The sequence below is a fragment of the Octopus bimaculoides genome, chromosome 1 (assembly GCF_046866305.1).
Source record: "Octopus bimaculoides isolate indiv1 chromosome 1, ASM4686630v1, whole genome shotgun sequence".
Lineage (NCBI taxonomy): Eukaryota > Metazoa > Mollusca > Cephalopoda > Octopoda > Octopodidae > Octopus > Octopus bimaculoides.
Genome location: NC_142928.1, coordinates 196,246,641 through 196,263,426, shown reverse-complemented (window position 1 = coordinate 196,263,426; position 16,786 = coordinate 196,246,641). Strand labels below are relative to the sequence as shown.

Sequence of the window (16,786 nt, the reverse complement as noted above, 5' to 3'; positions counted from 1 at the left end):
ATGTTTGTAGCCTTTGATTAAAGCAAGAGAGATGATTAGGGGCCTTTCATGTGCCCTGCCTTCTTTCATCAGTGTGCCCTGCCTTCTTTCATCAGTGTGCCACCCCTTTCATTCATCAGTGTGCCACTCTGTGCCAGCCTAAAACATCATGTCACCTTGGTTGAATTGTATTCCTCAAAGAGGATAAAGCATAATGAGATTGATATCAAAGAGAGACATGTTTAATTCATTATAATCACATTGCCTAGATGGGATGGTCATGACCGGATTATCTTTGATAACAGATCTACAGGGTCAGGGCTGAACTGAGGCTAAACAACAATAGCAGGAATATGTGGAGAGGGAGACAACCCTAATGTTTCCTGGTATCATGGGTGAGGAGACAAGCCTATATCTTGGACACTGCATATCATCATCATCATTATCATCGTTTAACATCCGCTTTCCATGCTAGCATGGGTTGGACGATTTGACTGAGGACTGGTGAAATCAGATGGCTGCACCAGGCTCCAATCTGATTTGGCATGGTTTCTACAGCTGGATGCCCTTCCTAACGCCAACCACTCTGAGAGTGTAGTGGGTGCTTTTACGTGCCACCAGCACGAAGGCCAGTCAGGCGGTACTGGCAACAGCCACACTCAAAATGGTGTATTCTACGTGCCACCTGCACAGGAGCCAGTTCGGTGGCACTGGCAACAACCTATAGTACAATTATATTTTAACTGTAATTTTCAAGGAAATTTCAAAGGAAGCTGCCAACCACATGGACATGAGTTCTATCTTGCAACAGGCTTTGTGTTACAAAGACAAGGCACAAGATTCTGCCTCACTTCGCTCAACCTGGCTGATGATGGGTTTCACTGTTAACTAAACCTTTCATTACCATATTTCTGTTGAAACATATAACCTTTGTTTCAATTAATTTTTTTAAAAATTAAGAATTTGATTCAATGATTTTGTCATTATTAAACTGGTGCTTGGAAAATTTAGATTGTTTTAAAACAGGATGTTTGTTTCCAAGAAGCAAGGGTGGTCTCAGGTGGGGTGCTATCAAAAGGGTTAATAAGGAACAGATTGGTTGGAGTTACTAAAAGATTGACAATCACGTTTCTCTGAGATGCATATGTGTTGGTGTGAATTAGTAAGAATAGCTGCAGCTGTGTGGTAAGAAACTTATTTTCCAACTACAAAGTTCTGGGTTCAGTCCTACTTTAGCCTCTGGCCAACCAAATCCTTGTGAGTGGATTTGATAGATGGAAACTGAAAGAAGCCCATTGTATGCACACGTGTGTGTGTGTGTGTGTGTGTGTTTGTGCCCCACTGCTGCTTGACAACTGGTGTTGGTGTGTTTATGTTGCCATAACTTAGCAGTTTAGCAAAAAGAACTGACAAAATAGGTACCAGGCTTAAAAGAAGTACTGGGGTCATTTCATTCAACTAAAAACTCTTCAAGGCAGTGCCCCAGCATGGCCGCAATCTAATGACTGAAACAAGTGAAAGATACAAGAATATAAAGGGGCAAAACATAGAAAGAACAACTGAACTTCTCCCTATTTCATGACACTGCCATATATGCCCCGTGGTAGGACGGAGAATTGAGGGACAGATGCTGAACAACATTACTCATCGATCATCAAGATCCCTTAATGGATTCAGCCAGTCATTGGGATTCCACTCTCGACGCTTCCGTGGTCAGCTGTCACTGTGGGCTCTCTGTTCTCTGTCATGCAGAGCCGCAGGGTCATGGTGTTGTCACCTGTCCAGTCCTTGATGTTGTCTAACCAGCATTTTCTCCGTCTGCCTCAACTTTGCCCTGAAGAATGGTTCGGGACAGGAAGTTGTGGCAGGATACATGAGCGTACCAGGCAAGCTTTCACCTTTTTTACCTGCGCAAGGAGCGGTTCCTGTCTGCCAGCCTATTTCTTCACTTGCTGGCCATAACAGACACACAGATATATCACTGGATCAACCAGACTATCAGATGCTGGTATACACCGCCAGTCACAATGCGCTTCCTTGCATTGTTTTAGCTTTCCTAAGTGAGCAGACCAGCATTCACCTCAAAAGGAAAAACCAGTTTGCCACAGGGGGCTCCATTTACAGCTGAGTGGACTGGACCAACAGGAAATGAAATGTTTTGCTTGAAAACACTGTTCTGCCAGGCTAAGAATTGAAAACCACAATCTTGTGGTTTTCAGGGGTGAAGTACCCTCACCCCTAGGCTACATGCCACTACACACACACACACACACACACAACTGTTCCTCTTAAATACACAGTAATTCCTGCTAGAATATTGATATTAAGAATTTTCTTTGAAATGAAATTGTTTAAAACATTCTTAAACTATTTTAATATTTCTAGTGTTAGGCCAGACCCACCACCACCTCCACCACCAATAACTGAAAGAAGAGGCTTTTGCAAGGGAAACAACTCACCTGAGACTCTCCTGCATTATTTTCTTCAATCTCTTTCTCTTCTTCTGTTTCAATTCCAGAACAAACATTGATCAGTTGGTCAATGCATTCTGTGACAAATCTGTAACAACAACAACAACAACAAACTGCAAATACTATCTACAATTACACATACATCACACTATGTACATCATCATCATCGTTTAACGTCCGTTTTCCATGCTGGCATGGGTTGGACAGTTCGACTGGGGTCTGGGAAGCCAGGAGGCTACACCAGACTCCACTCTGATCTGGCAGAGTTTCTACAGCTGGATATCCTTCCTAACGTCAACCACTCCGAGAGTGTAGTGGGTGCTTTTTACGTGCCACCGGCACAGAATCCAGTCAAAGTGGCACTGGTATCAGCCATGTTCAGATGGTGCTTTTTACATGCTCACAACTACAATATATATAATATGTATACGTGCATGTGTATATATCATCATCGTTTAACGTCCACTTTCCATGCTGGCATAGGTCGGACAGTTTGACTGAAGGGTGGCGAGCTGGAAGGCTGGACCAGGCTCCAATCCGATCTGGCAAAGTTTCTACAGCTGGATACCCTTCCTACTGCCAACCACTCCGAGAGTGAAGTGGGTGCTTTTCACATTCCACCGGCACAAGGGCCAGTCAGCCAACACTGGCATCGACCATGCTTGAATGGTCTTTTTTTATGTGCCACTGGAATGGGACCAGTCAGGCAGCACTGATATCAACTACGCTTGAATGATGCCTTTTACTTGCCACTGGCACGAGTGCCAATCAAGTGGTACTGTCATATATATATATATATATATATACACACACACACATACACATACACAGTGAATAGATTGTCTAAATTATGCAAAAATGAAAATAATACTGACATCTCATTTTCATCACATTAATTTCAATAGCAAGCTGGTTCTATTGATTGCATCAGCTGGGACCCTTATCATCATAACCGACATCCGCCTTCCATGCTAGCATGGGTAAATAATATTGTTTCATAAGTAAAGAATGGTTTAATAAGCAATGATGTCTGGAAGTTATCTCATTGTTTAGAGTTCCTGGATTAAATAACAGCAGGAGTTGCATGGCTCCACTGTATCATGTACAAATGTATGCTTTTGGCATGGCTTCTACAGTTGGATGCGCCTCCTAACAGCAACCATTTGAGAGAGGGGACTGAATGCTTTTCTTTATGTCACACCTCAGTGGTTTTGGGACACTTAAAACAGTTCAAGTGTATCAACTGAATTGCTCATGTGTGTGTAAATTATTACAGGCAATAAAATTAAATTGATTTTATTAGGTTTAGAGAAAATGCATCAACAATCTAATCAGGTATATTTATGATACTTGATGTAGAGAAAACCTTTGATAGAGTAACCCTCTGTGTGATATGATGGGCTCTGAGGAGGTTAGGGGTAGATGAATGGGTGGTGAATGCTGTACAGGCCATATACAAAGATGAGATGAGGTGAGGTGAGAGTTAACCACAAGTATGGCAAAGAATTTGGTGTACAGGCAGGAGTTCATCAAGGCTCACACGTCAGTCCCGTCCTTTCCATCTTTGTCCTCCAGGCCATAACAGGGGAATTCAAGACTGGCAGACCCCGAGAACTACTATGCTGATGATCTTGCCCTCATAGCAGATTCCATATCATCCTAGTAAGCAAGAAAATGGACAGGACTCTACTCCCCGCTTAGGTAGGTGGCCCTGTTCAATTTGTAGGAAAGGTGTAGGCAGGAACTCCATACTGTGCACCCAGTGTAAGCTATGGACAAACACAAGGGGTAGTGGAATAATAGGAAGGTTATCTGAGAATGCAGTGTTCATATGTGGATGCACAGGATCCATAAAAACTATTGAGACTTGGGAAATTGATTCTCTCAGATGACCTAGTAGCTCATTAGAGGTAGTAGATAATTTCTGCTACCTCAGGGACCAAATTAGTAGTGGGGGAGGATGTATGGAGAGTGTAACAGCTAGAATAAGAATAGCATGGAAGAAATTCAGAGAGCTTTTACCTCTGTTGGCCCCAAAAGGTTTCTCTTTCTGAGTGAAAGGAAGATTGTATGATGCATGTATGTGGACAGCAATTCTACATGGTAGTGAGAGATGTGGGCCTTGAATGCAGAGGGCATGTGAACATCAGAAAGGAGTGAAGCTAGTACGTTCTACTGTATGTGTAATGTAAGTTTACATGTTCAACAGAGTGCTAGTATATTGAGAGCAAAGTTAGGCATAAGAGGAATTGGTTGTTGTGAGCAAGAGAGAAACCTGTGCTGGTTTGATAATGTGACGCGGATGGAGGCCGACAGCTCTATAAAAAAGCACTGATCTCTCAAAAAAGATGGAACACGTGGAAGCAGGAGACTCAGGAAGACACGGGACCAAGTACTGAAGGACAACCTCAGGATGCTGAGCCTTTTGGGTGAAATGACAAAGGACCGAGTTACCTGGTACCTTGCTGTGCTCAAGAAGACTAATATTTCACAGCTGAAGTGTTAAGACTGGTTCCCCTGGGGAAGAGGATTAGCCTGCAAGAGTCCTGTGCTAATGGTATGCAAAAGCACCTGTGCAATGCCACATAAAAACACTCATGTGGCACCATGTAAAAGCACTTGTGCCAGTGCCACATAGAAAGCACCCAGCACACTTTGTAAAGCGGTTGGTGCTAGGAAGAGCATCCAGGTGTGGAAACCCTGCCAAATCAGGCTGGAGCCTGGTGCAGCTCACCTGCTTGCCAGCCCTGGTCAAGCTGTCCAACCCATGCCAGCAAGGACAATGGACATTGAATGATGATGATGAGTGTAAGCTTAAGAGAAGAGGGACAGAGAGAGAGAGAGGTGTTAGTATGAAATATAATAATTATTGATATTTTGGCACGTTAAAAGTACCATCCAAACGTGGATGGTGCCAGTACCCACTGACTGGCCCCTGTGCTGGTGGCACGTAAAAACCACCATCTGAATGTGGTTGATGCCAATACCCACTCACTAGCCCCCGTCCTGGTGGCATGTAAAAAGCACTATCCAAATGTGATTGATGACAGGCTTCTGTGCCTGTGGCATGGAAAAAGCACCCACTATACTCTCAGAGTGGTTGGCATTAGGAAGGGCATCCAGCTGTAGAAACATTGCCACAACAGATTGGAGCTTGGTACAGCCACTGGCTCTCCAGACCTCAGTCAAAACGCCCAACCCATGCCAGCATGGAAAACAAATGTTAAACGATAATGATGATGAGGGTGCCTAAAAAATTTGACATCATTTGAGATGTCCATATTGGAGTGACTACATGGTCAAGAGAAATGAAAGTCGATAGGCTTAATTTTGAACATAACAAGTCTTATTCTAGAGATTTCCAACGAAAAATTCTGTGAGATGATTATTTATAAGGTGGGGCAGAACACCCTAATTCAATTTTGGCGAGTCCCTTCCATGTTCAATTGTGTCATATGGATTTTCTTTGCCCCCAAATGCAAACATTTTGCTTGTTCATTTTGCCATTCATATGTTCTGTAGCTTTGTCACTGAAAACAAGATGGTTTTCAAAGTCGTCATCTTAAAATTTCTCTTTCATATCTTCACAGAATGTTTTACACTTTTGCTTTTCAACCAGCTTTAAAGTCTGCACAAGCTGAAGCTAGTAGGGGGTCAGCTGCAAGGATTTTCTTATGACATGCCAAACAATGGACTAGAAGAGCCGGGTTTCCAGACTTGCTCTTCGCACAGATTCCTTTGGACTCCGACTAAATGTTTCCCAAAGTTGGTTGACCATCTCTTCTGAAACTGTCGGCCGTCCAGATCCTTTTTTCCAACACAAACAACCTTCTTCTTGAAAGTTCTTGTGCCACATCTAAATATACTTCCCTCTTGATATTTGTTTATGAAATCTAATAAATACATGTTGCACATTCACATTTGACTGAGTTTGGGCATACTTCAATACACAAAATGCCTTTTCTCTTGCAGTAAACGGCATGTCTAATCTTGAAAAGAAAAACCTATGAAAGATCATATTTTAAAAATGGATTGAATTCTAGACATACTGCTAAAATTTGAGACAATTTGGACGAAATGATGTCAAATTTTGGGGGACACCCTGTATATAGGCACAGTATGAGCAATGCTGATTAGATCAACCCTAGTTTATAACTGGTACTTATTTTATTGACCCTGACAGGATGAAAAGTAAAGTTGAACTTGGTGGAAACAGAATGCAGAACATAAAGACATGATATGCCACTAAGCTTTTTGGCCCCGAGCGCTTAACGATTCTGCCAGCTCACTGCTTGGATTATTGTCACGTGATTGTTTAACATGTGACACATAACGAATTCCACCAAAAGAACAAAATTAATGGTAAAACCAAACTGAATTCCTACCTTGCTGCACCTGAGAGTTTGTTCTTTGCACTGTGGTCAGTTTGGTCAGTGGAGACAGCATTGGCAACCAGAAGCAAACGACTTGAGACATCAGAGATGCTGTCAAGTTTCTCCATAATTTGTGTCTTGGCAGTTAGGTCGGGTGTCATATCAGCAACAAGTCCTACGCTGCTAACAAATTCTTCATAAGCATTCTTGTACAAACCTGACGATTCAATAAGGTAATCAGACGGTTGGCTGGAACAAGCAATAATTTTACTTGCTGCCATATCCAAGTTCTTTGCTGCGGAGCTCATCCGTCTTAAGGATGACGTTCGCTGCAAATACTAAAAATTGCACACTTTATCAACATGTTCCATTCATTTCAACATTTAACAAAGCTCTTAACATTGTGGAAGTAATGGTGGTGGGTGGTAGGGGTTGTGGTGAGGGTTGATGGTGGTGGGTGGCGGGGGGGGGGGGGTGATGGCTGTGGTTGTGGGTGGTCAGGTTGATGGGTGGTGGTTATGGTGGTGGGAGTGGGTTGTTCTAAACAACAATAAATCCTGTTTCATAAAAAAAAAGGAAATGCATAGAATCAGAGTTAGTTCTACCATTGTCATTAATTGAACATTTAATTTAATAACAATATATAAATGAATCCAGGCAGAGTGCAAGACTAATTAGAAAGTTTAATTATTATAGAAACATGTAAAAAAAAAACAAACAAAAAACAGAAGCTCATTCTCTGTTAGTAAAATTAAAGTAAATCGTTATGGTTTCTTTTTTCAAAAGATTTAGGGAATCTTGCACAATGGATCAACGTGCAGTGCTAACGCAGAAACACATGGAATAAGGAAAAGGAATGGTCGGTTCTTTCATCTGGGAAATGGTTTAGTCTCAGACAAAATCTTTGTAAATAATTCTGATGACAGGTGAATGGTAATAAATCAGAATTAAAGGTATGAAAGGTAACCAAAGCAAAATTGTGGAAAAAGGAAAATTAAACTATATTAAACATAAAACTTTCAAAATAAGACATAAAAGTAAAAACAAAAAAAAATGTTATGAAGTAAAAAGTCTGGAGGAAATCATCATCATCATCATTGAAAATCTGTCTTCCATTGTGGCATTGGTTGGATGATCTGACAGATCTGAAGACTACACAATGCTGCAATACCTACTTTGGCATAATTTCTATGGCTGGATGCCTTTCCAAATGCCAGCCACTTTACAGAATGGACTGAGTGCTCTTCTTCATGGCACCAGCACTAGTGAGGTTACCAGGTAATAAGCAAGACTAAGATCTCGTTTAATTTATTGGGGCTACAGTAGAGATTAAGGCAGCTTTATGGTATGGGATGAGGGGTTAAAGTGTGTGAGGAAGGGTCAGAACAGAACAGGGTTGTTGCTGTAGAGGAGCTGCATGGCTAGTGACATCATAGAAGAGTGGGTGGGAATGTCTAGGATGGAGCTGGAAAGAGAGATAAAAATAGGGGTGGACCCTTAAGGTATGAGGTAAGTAGACATGATGTGGTGGGTAGAGGTTGCAAGAGTACATGGGAGGGTGAGAAATGGGGAATGGGTGAAAAGATAAATACACTGAAGGACAAGTGTTGAAGGATGATAAGCAGGGAAGGTAAGGAAAAGGAGGTGACAACTGTAGGGACTGAGTAGGGTTGAGGGGTGGATGAGGGGTAGTGGGTAACCAATGACACATACGAGTGGAGGGAAGAGTAGGAAATAAGTGACAGTGCAGAAAAAGGTGTGGAAGGGTGAGCAGCAGCAGAATTGTAAGAGTGATATGGTGGACAAGGGAAAGATGAGAGTCAGAGAGAGAGAGAGAGAGAGAAAGAGATAGATAGAGAGAGAGAGAGAGAGAGAGAGAGAGAGATAATGGTGATGATGATGTGTGTGGTTGAGGGTGATCAATGTAAAATGCAGGTGGAGAGGATGATGGTTTGTTCCCATTAGTCTTTCCCCTCTTACTGAATAGCAATACTGTAATATTATTGCCACAATCTGGTTAGAGCTGGTTCTTGGCAGATAGAATGACTTTCATAATAATCATCAGGAACAATTAAACTTATTAATAAATTCTCTTAAAAGTTGTAAAAAAAAGAAAAAAACAAGAAGATATGAAATAAAACAATAAAAGCTGAACAAAAGAGAAGAAGAAGCATTTCAATGGACCGACCTCTTCTTGGTCGACTTTTATTGATGCCATATTGGTTGTTGTGGTGTTAACCCTGGTACCATTAACATCAGTTTTTGGTAAATTGGTAGAATTAGCAGGGGAATCCCAATCACTATCTTCATCACCACTGTCAGACTCTTTATTCAAAGACATTTGACACAAAAAATCTTTGGAATTATGTTGATTAGCTTCACTTTTTGGTTGATTCGACTCCTTCGCATCATAATTTGGTGGTGACGATAAACACGAAGAATCCCAATCATTCTTCATAATCAAAGGTTTGTGAGACATTAAATCCTCATTTTGTTTACAATCACCGTTGCTTTCATCCATCTCTCCAAAATCTACAAAAATATAAAGAAAAAGAAAATTCATATCAGTTTAAACTTCGTTGAACGTTTGTATTGGTTATGTCACAGATTCTTTGCTCTGTTACTTGTTTCAGACATTTGACTGCAGCCATGCTGGAACACCACCTTCAAGCAAATCAACACTAGGACTTATTCTTTGTGAGCCCAGCACTTTGAGTCAACGACTTTATATAAGACACCATACCTCAAACATTTAATCACATATAAATATCACCATGGTTCTGAAACTCATAAACAAAAATACATATACATAAAAACACAGAAGGTAAAAATATATATTTGAATAAAATACAAATAGAACGGCTTATGAAAAAAGTAAATATAAACAACTAAAAATGTGTAAACTACCAAAAAACTAATAGACAAAAGATAAAATAAAGATTAAAATAAAATAGAATAAATGTCCAGCAACTAAAAAAGTTTTATCAAACGATTAAAAATATTTTTTTTAATATTTGACAAAAGTCTTTTTATTCCCCTCACACAAGTACATCCAAAAGTTCATAAATAAACAGACTTCCACAGGTCAAATTCACACGCATCAATGGCCATTTTGGGTACTCACAGAGCAAAATTTCCATCAGAACACCTCCAGTGCCCTTGCCCATTTAACTTGCTTCTATTAATAGATGCAATAACAGAGGCCAAATTTGGCATTACTGAGTAAGAGAATTTGATAGGAGACTTACTGCAAATGCTGTAGTATTTATGATTCTTTGGGAAGTTCTCCTTCAGAATCCTAAAAAACACTCAAATTTAATGTTTGTTCTGTAACCAATGTTTGTTTATCTTCGTCTCATTTATATTTGAGCAATTCTTTTGCTGTCCTAGAAACCCTTTTGTTTCTAGAAAAAGAGACAAATATTATTTCTTGTTGTGTGTGTGGGTATATACATATATATATATATATATATATATATATATATATATATATATATATGGACATGTGGTGAGAATGGATGAGGATAGCTGCGTGAAAAAGTGCCACACCCTAACAGTTGAGGGAACCCGTGGAAGAGGTAGGCCCAGGAAGACCTGGGCTGAGGTGGTGAGGCAAGACCTTCGTACATTGGGCCTCACCGAGGCGATGACTACTGACCGGGACCTTTGGAAATGTGCTGTGCGTGAGAAGTAAGATCGTTGCCAGTGCCCCTGGACTGGTTCTTATGCGGGTGGCACATGAGATGCACCATTTTGAGCGTGGCCGTTGCCAGTACCGCCTGACTGGCTCCCGTAGGATTTTCGAGCGAGATCGTTGCCAGTGCCCCTGGACTGGCTTGTGCGGGTGGCACATAAAAGACACAATTTCGAGCGTGGCCGTTTTCGTGCGGGTGACACGTAAAAGCACCCACTACACTCTCTGAGTGGTTGGCGTTAGGAAGGGCATCCAGCTGTAGAAACTCTGCCAAATTAGACTGGAGCCTGGTGTTGCCATCCGGTTTCACCAGTCCTCAGTCAAATCGTCCAACCCATGCTAGCATGGAAAGCGGACGTTAAACGATGATGATGATGATGATGATATAATAGCCTGGGCAAAGTTCAGAGAGCTCTTACCTCTGCTGGTGACAAAGGGCCTCTTGCTCAGAGTAAAAGGTAGACTATATGACACGTGTATAAACAGCCATGCTACATGGCAGTGTAACATGGGCCGTGACTGCTAAGGACATACGCAGGCTCGCAAGGAATGAAACCAATATGCTCCGATGGATGTGTAATGTCAGTGTGCATACTCGACAGGGTATAAGTACCTTGAAAGAAATGTTGAACCTAAGAAGCATCAGTTGTGGTGTGCAAGAGAGACGATTGCACTGGTATGGACATGTGGCGAGAATGGATGAGGATAGCTGTGTGAAAAAATGTCACACTCTAGCAGTTGAGGGAACCTGTGGAATAGAAAGACCCAGGAAAACCTGGGATGAGGTGGTGAGGCACGACCTTCAAACATTGGGCCTCACCGAGGCAGTAACTTGTGATCGGGACCTTTGGAAATATGCAGTGCGTGAGAAGACTCAGGAAGCCAAGTGAGACCTAAATCCAAGGCCTATGCCAGGGGTGTAACCAGCCCACTTATGCGTACCTTCTTTCACTGGACACTAAACTCTGCTTGTAAGACCTGTTGAGGCAAGTGAAATCGAAATCAAATCAAATTCGATGACTGACATCCGTGCCAGTGGAGCGCTAAGAGCACCATCCGAGCATGATTGTTGCCAGAGCAGCTAACTGACTTCCGTGCTGGTGGCACATAAAAAGCACCATTCGAGTGTGATCATTATCAGCGCCGCCTTACTGGCACTTGTGCTGGTAGCACGTAAAAAACACCATTTGAGCATGGCCGTTGCCAGTACCGCCTGACTGGCCCTCCTGCTGGTGGCATGTAAAAGCACCCACTACACTCTCGGAGTGGTTGGCGTTAGGAAGGGCATCCAGCTGTAGAAACTCTTCCAGATCAGTTTGGAGCCTGGTGCAGCCATCTGGTTCGCCAGTTTTTAGTCAAATCGTCCAACCCATGCTAGCATGGAAAACAGACGTTAAACAATGATGATGATGAATCATGATGAACAATTAATAGTAAAATTAATCCATTATTCTTATTGCAACAAGATCCATTTCCAGGTAGGAATAAGTAAATCTGACTTACAGTTGGTTTCAGAATGGAAGAGATTTTGTTGAGACTTCGACTGAACTCTTTCATTAAACGCAGCAAAGAGATCTTCGCTAAATAGCTGAAAAGTGAATAAAAAGACATAGTTAATTAACCATTACAATATCTTGGTTGATTAATTGTTAAAATATTTTAGTTAATTACACATTACATCGTTATCATTTTTATTATCTGGATATTATTAACAAATTTAACTATAGTAGTCCATTAACCCTTTTGTTACCAACCCAGCTGAAACCAGCTCTGGCTCTGAGTATATAAGTCTTGTTTTCATAAGTTTTGAATGAAAATCTTCCACCAAACCTTAGTCACAATTTATGTTCCTAACACTAGCTGAATGACAACTAAGTTATTTTACTAAATTCTTTGTTATATTTAGAATTAATTGAAAGAAACACAGAGCATATCTACAGAAATATGGTAACAAAAGGGTTAAAATATATAATAGAGAAACAATTCTTAACCGTTTTGATACCAACCTGGCTGAAACTGCCTCTGGCTCTGAGTACAAATGTCTTGTTTTCATAAGTTTTGAATTAAAATCTTCCACCAAACCTTAGTCACAATTTATGTTCCTAACACTAGCTTAAGGATAAGCTATTTTACTAAATTCTTTGTTATATGTAAAGTAACACAGAGCATCTCTCCAGAAATACAGTAACGAAAAGGTTAAGCTAACATTGTTTTCTCACAGACATGAAGACGGTGATACATATAAAGCCATGCTTTTATCTGCTGCATTCTTTATACTGCAACCATTCTGCCAAGATTGCTTCAGTCTATCTGGTAGTTAGCATGTTCCACCCCTATTTCACAGAAGAATGGTTAGAAGTGGTAAGGGCTGTAAGAGCAATGGTCATTTGATTTTCAAGAAACAGCAGCCAAGTCTTCCTCAAATTGTAACATACCATCTTCGAAACATTAGGTACATTAAATAATGCACTCCTAGATACATAATGTACATTATGTGGAATGGCACAATCGTTAGAGCACTGGACAAAATGCTTTGAGATATTTGTTCCTTCTCTTGATACTCTGAGTTCAAATCCTGCCCTGGTCAACTTTGTACATTCCTTTGTGGTCAATGAAATAAAGTGCTGGCTGCCACAGAGGGTAGTGGAGCAGAACCTGCAGTGGTGGTCACCGAGGGGAGGCAAAGGAGCAGGGGTAGTAAATATCCTGTTTCATGTGGGGGGCATCTCTGAACCTCTTACAACTAACCTCTGCCCCCCTCTCCCCACACTTTTGATAACTATTTAGTTGTGAAGTTGTTGCTTAGCCCCAGGTCAGACTTGATCAAAGACATTCCAGACTAGACCATCACCTTTTTTTTTTTAGGAGATACCTAGGAATACATTATCCAATGTGTCCTTCTTTTCCTCGAAACACTAAGATTGAGCTGCTATTTCTAGCATATCACATGACCACATAGAAGATTCTTCCTTGACTTGGAGCAAGTAAATTAATATGTCATTTCCCCATGATGACAATGTTTGAACCAAAATTTGACCAACAGCTCAGGACTGAATTTATCTTTCATATGATTCAGAGTTACTGGACTGTGGCCATGCTGGGGCACTACCCCAAAGGGATTGATCAAACAAACTGACACTAGTACTTATCTTTCAAACCTGTTACTTATTTTATCGGTCTCTTTTGCTGGACTGTTAAGTTATGAGGATGTAAACAAAGCAACACATCATCATCTGTTGTCCATGCTGGCATGGGTTGGACAGTTTAACCAGGGCTGGTAAGCTGGAAGGCTACACCAGGCTCCAGTCTGATCTGCTGTGGTTTCTACAGCTGGATGCCCTTCCTAACACCAACTACTCCGAGAGTGTAATAGGTGTCTTTACATGCCACCAGCATGGGTGCCATTTGCAGGACACCAGTATCTGCCATGATTGCAAATTTACTTGGCTTGATAGGCCTTCATCTCAAGTATAACATAAAGCCAAAGGTCTCAGTCATTCATCATTACCTCCATGTGGCCGGCCCAATACTCGAAAGGTGCTTTTCACATGCTACTGGCATCAGTGACTTTGCCTCCATGAGGCCCAACACTCGAAACATGCTTTTTACGTGCTACCAGCACGGCTGCCAGTTATGTGACACCAACATTGGCCATGACTACAATTTCAATTGATTTGCTGGGTCTTCTCAAGCACAGCATATCGCCAAAGGTCTTGGTCACTTGTCATTGCCTCCATGAGGCCCAACGTTCGAAGATCATGCTTCACCATCTCATCCCAAGTCTTCCTGTGTCTACCTCTATCACAGGTTCCTTCTACAGTTAGAGATCAGCACTTTTTTACGCAGCTGTTCTTGTCCAAACGCATCACATGACCATACCAGTGCAGTCTTCTCTCTTCCTCACAACATCTGATGCCTCTTACGCCCAGCTTTTCTCTCAAGATGCTTACACTCTGTCATGCATGCACACTAACATTGAACAGCCAGTGAAGCATACTGGCTTCATTTCTTTCAAGCCTACGCATGTCCTCGGTTGTCACAGCCCATGTTTCACTGCCATGTAGCATAGGTGTTTACATACAATCTACCTTTCACTCTGAGGGAGACGCCTTTGTTGCCAGCAGAGTTAGGAGCTCTCTGAACTTTGCCAGCCTATTTTTATTCTCATAGCTATGCTCTCAAGCATCCACCTCTGCTACTAGCCTGATCACCTAAAAAACAGATGCTATCAACTACCTCTACCTTGACCTCACCCCCTGGCGTTTGATGGTGTCTATTTCCTGTATATTTTCAGTGTCTATTGTATCTGTGCACCTGCCACACACAGAAGCTGTTTTCCCTGTTAACCTTCCTTTGATATTGCTGCACATCTTATGTGTCCTTAGCTTACACCAGGTACATCTTATGGAGTTTCTACCTACATCTTTTCTACAGATCAAGCAGGGCCATCTACCTGAAGGGATTTGTGATTTGTCTGCCTTCCTACTTACTAAGACTTTGGTTTTTGCTAGGTTAACCCTAAGGCCTTCTCTATGTTGGGCAGTGATTCAGCTATAAAAACAAGGTCATCAGCATAGAGGAGCTCCCACAAGCAGCCTGTCTTAAATTCCTCTGTTATTGCCTGGAAGACTATGATGGATAAGAAGATCCTTGGTGAACCCCTACCTCTACCAGGAATTCTTCACTATACTCAATGCCAACCTTCACCTTACTGACAGAATCCCTGTACAGGGCTTGTACAGCTCTCACCAACCACTCACCTATCCCTAGTTCCTGCATTGACCACCAGATAAAGGATCGGGGACCCTGTAAAAGGCTTTCTCCAAGTCACCAAAAGCCAAGTACAGAGTGAGTTTCTTAACCAGACAACCATGCCTGGATTGTCCTGTTCCTTAAAATTACGGTCGTTGTAACTACAAAACAAAATGCAGAAAGTCTTCAACTGAGATTTGTTAAATGTAAATTCCTTAAAATCATTATCAAAATCAAAAGCCGAGTCTTTTAAGGATTCTGTTACAGAACAGAAATGAACAACAAAAAAAAGAGATGAGAGTTTTCTTCCTTTACATTAGAGAACTCCTCACTTCCTTCAAAATGGATGTCAGCCAGGTTAGTACCATTCTTGTGATATCATATGTTTCGAGGCTGGCTGACTGATGCAGTTATCATCATTTAGCATCTCTTTTCCCATGCTGGCATGAGTTGGACAATTTGATAAGAACTGACAAGCCGGAGGGCTCTGCCAGGTTCTGCATCTGCTTTGGCGTCATTCTTACAGCAGTCCTGTACATTGTGTCTTAGAGGAAGTCAAAGAGTCTCTCACCTGCTCTTGTTGATCATCTGCCTTTGACACATCCTCAGCGACAACGCTGTCCCAGTCACTTCCACCATCAAAACCGCTATTTCCAGTTGGTTTCTGATCGAAGGGAGTTGGTGCAGGGGCATCAATAAGATCGTCTGAATCACTCAGCCCCAATTCATCCATAAATGCTGCAAACACAATTCAAAGAATTCCTTCAACATGTAAACCATTTTTTCAATACAGAAAACTGTGTTGTTGTTGTTAGGAAGCACTTCTCAACCATTAATTAACAATTTTAGAAGTCATTTCATAACAAATATTAGTTTCAAATATTGGCACAAGGTCAGCAATTCCAAGGAAGGGGCTAAATTGGTCACATCAACCCCAGTATTCAACTGGTACTTCTTTCATCGACCTCAAAAGGATAAAAGGTAAAGTTGATCTCGACAAAATTTGAACTTAGAATGTAAAAATGACGAAATGCCGCTAAGCACTTCGTCTGGCATCCTAACAATTCTGCTAGCTCACTGCCTTCATTTCACAATAAATATTACAAACAAAAACAAAATGCTACAAAATAACATGACTGCTAATATTGAAGCCTGTTCCTTCATCGTGTGTGTGTGTGTATGTGTGTGTAGCTTCTCCATCCATCATCTTATGTACCCAGACACATCATCAATGATGTCTCCTGGTGTCATTAGGTGTTTTGAGTCTTTCAACATCAGACATCTTCACCCAAGTGACCCAGTTTGTGTCCACTTGTTAGCACTGCCCACTCCCAAGGCTCACACCTCCTGATCCACAGTCACCTGAAGCAACTTCCCTTTGCCCCTTTCTCTGGGATTTAGGACAGCTACTAAACATATGCTCCAGAGTTCTTCTCCTTGGGCACAGGGGGCCAGCTTTCCCCAGTAGAACAAGTTGGATGGGATCTTACAACTGAGATGCTTTTTTCACATTAATC

The 16,786-nt window shown here is 41.5% G+C and overlaps 1 protein-coding gene across 9 annotated transcripts in view; it reads right to left on the bottom strand.

The window, feature by feature from the left end:
- The window catches only part of LOC106881715 (uncharacterized), a 75,011-nt gene extending 58,945 nt beyond the window's left edge, over positions 1–16,066 (bottom strand). For 2 of the 9 annotated variants that reach the window (XM_089365263.1, XM_089365277.1), the window contains exons 1-5: positions 15,841–16,066; positions 12,021–12,105; positions 9,012–9,355; positions 6,836–7,161; positions 2,439–2,538 (exon numbers count right to left, since the gene is read on the bottom strand). In XM_089365263.1, coding sequence (XP_089221389.1) covers positions 2,439–2,538; positions 6,836–7,161; positions 9,012–9,355; positions 12,021–12,105; positions 15,841–16,002 — 1,017 coding nt within the window. In that variant the 5' untranslated portion in view covers positions 16,003–16,066. The remainder of the gene's footprint in view (positions 1–2,438; positions 2,539–6,835; positions 7,162–9,011; positions 9,356–12,020; positions 12,106–15,840) is intronic. The other 7 variants (XM_089365274.1, XM_089365292.1, XM_089365251.1 and 4 more) reach the window with 5 other exon arrangements.
- Between the last annotated feature and the right edge of the window lie 720 nt (positions 16,067–16,786).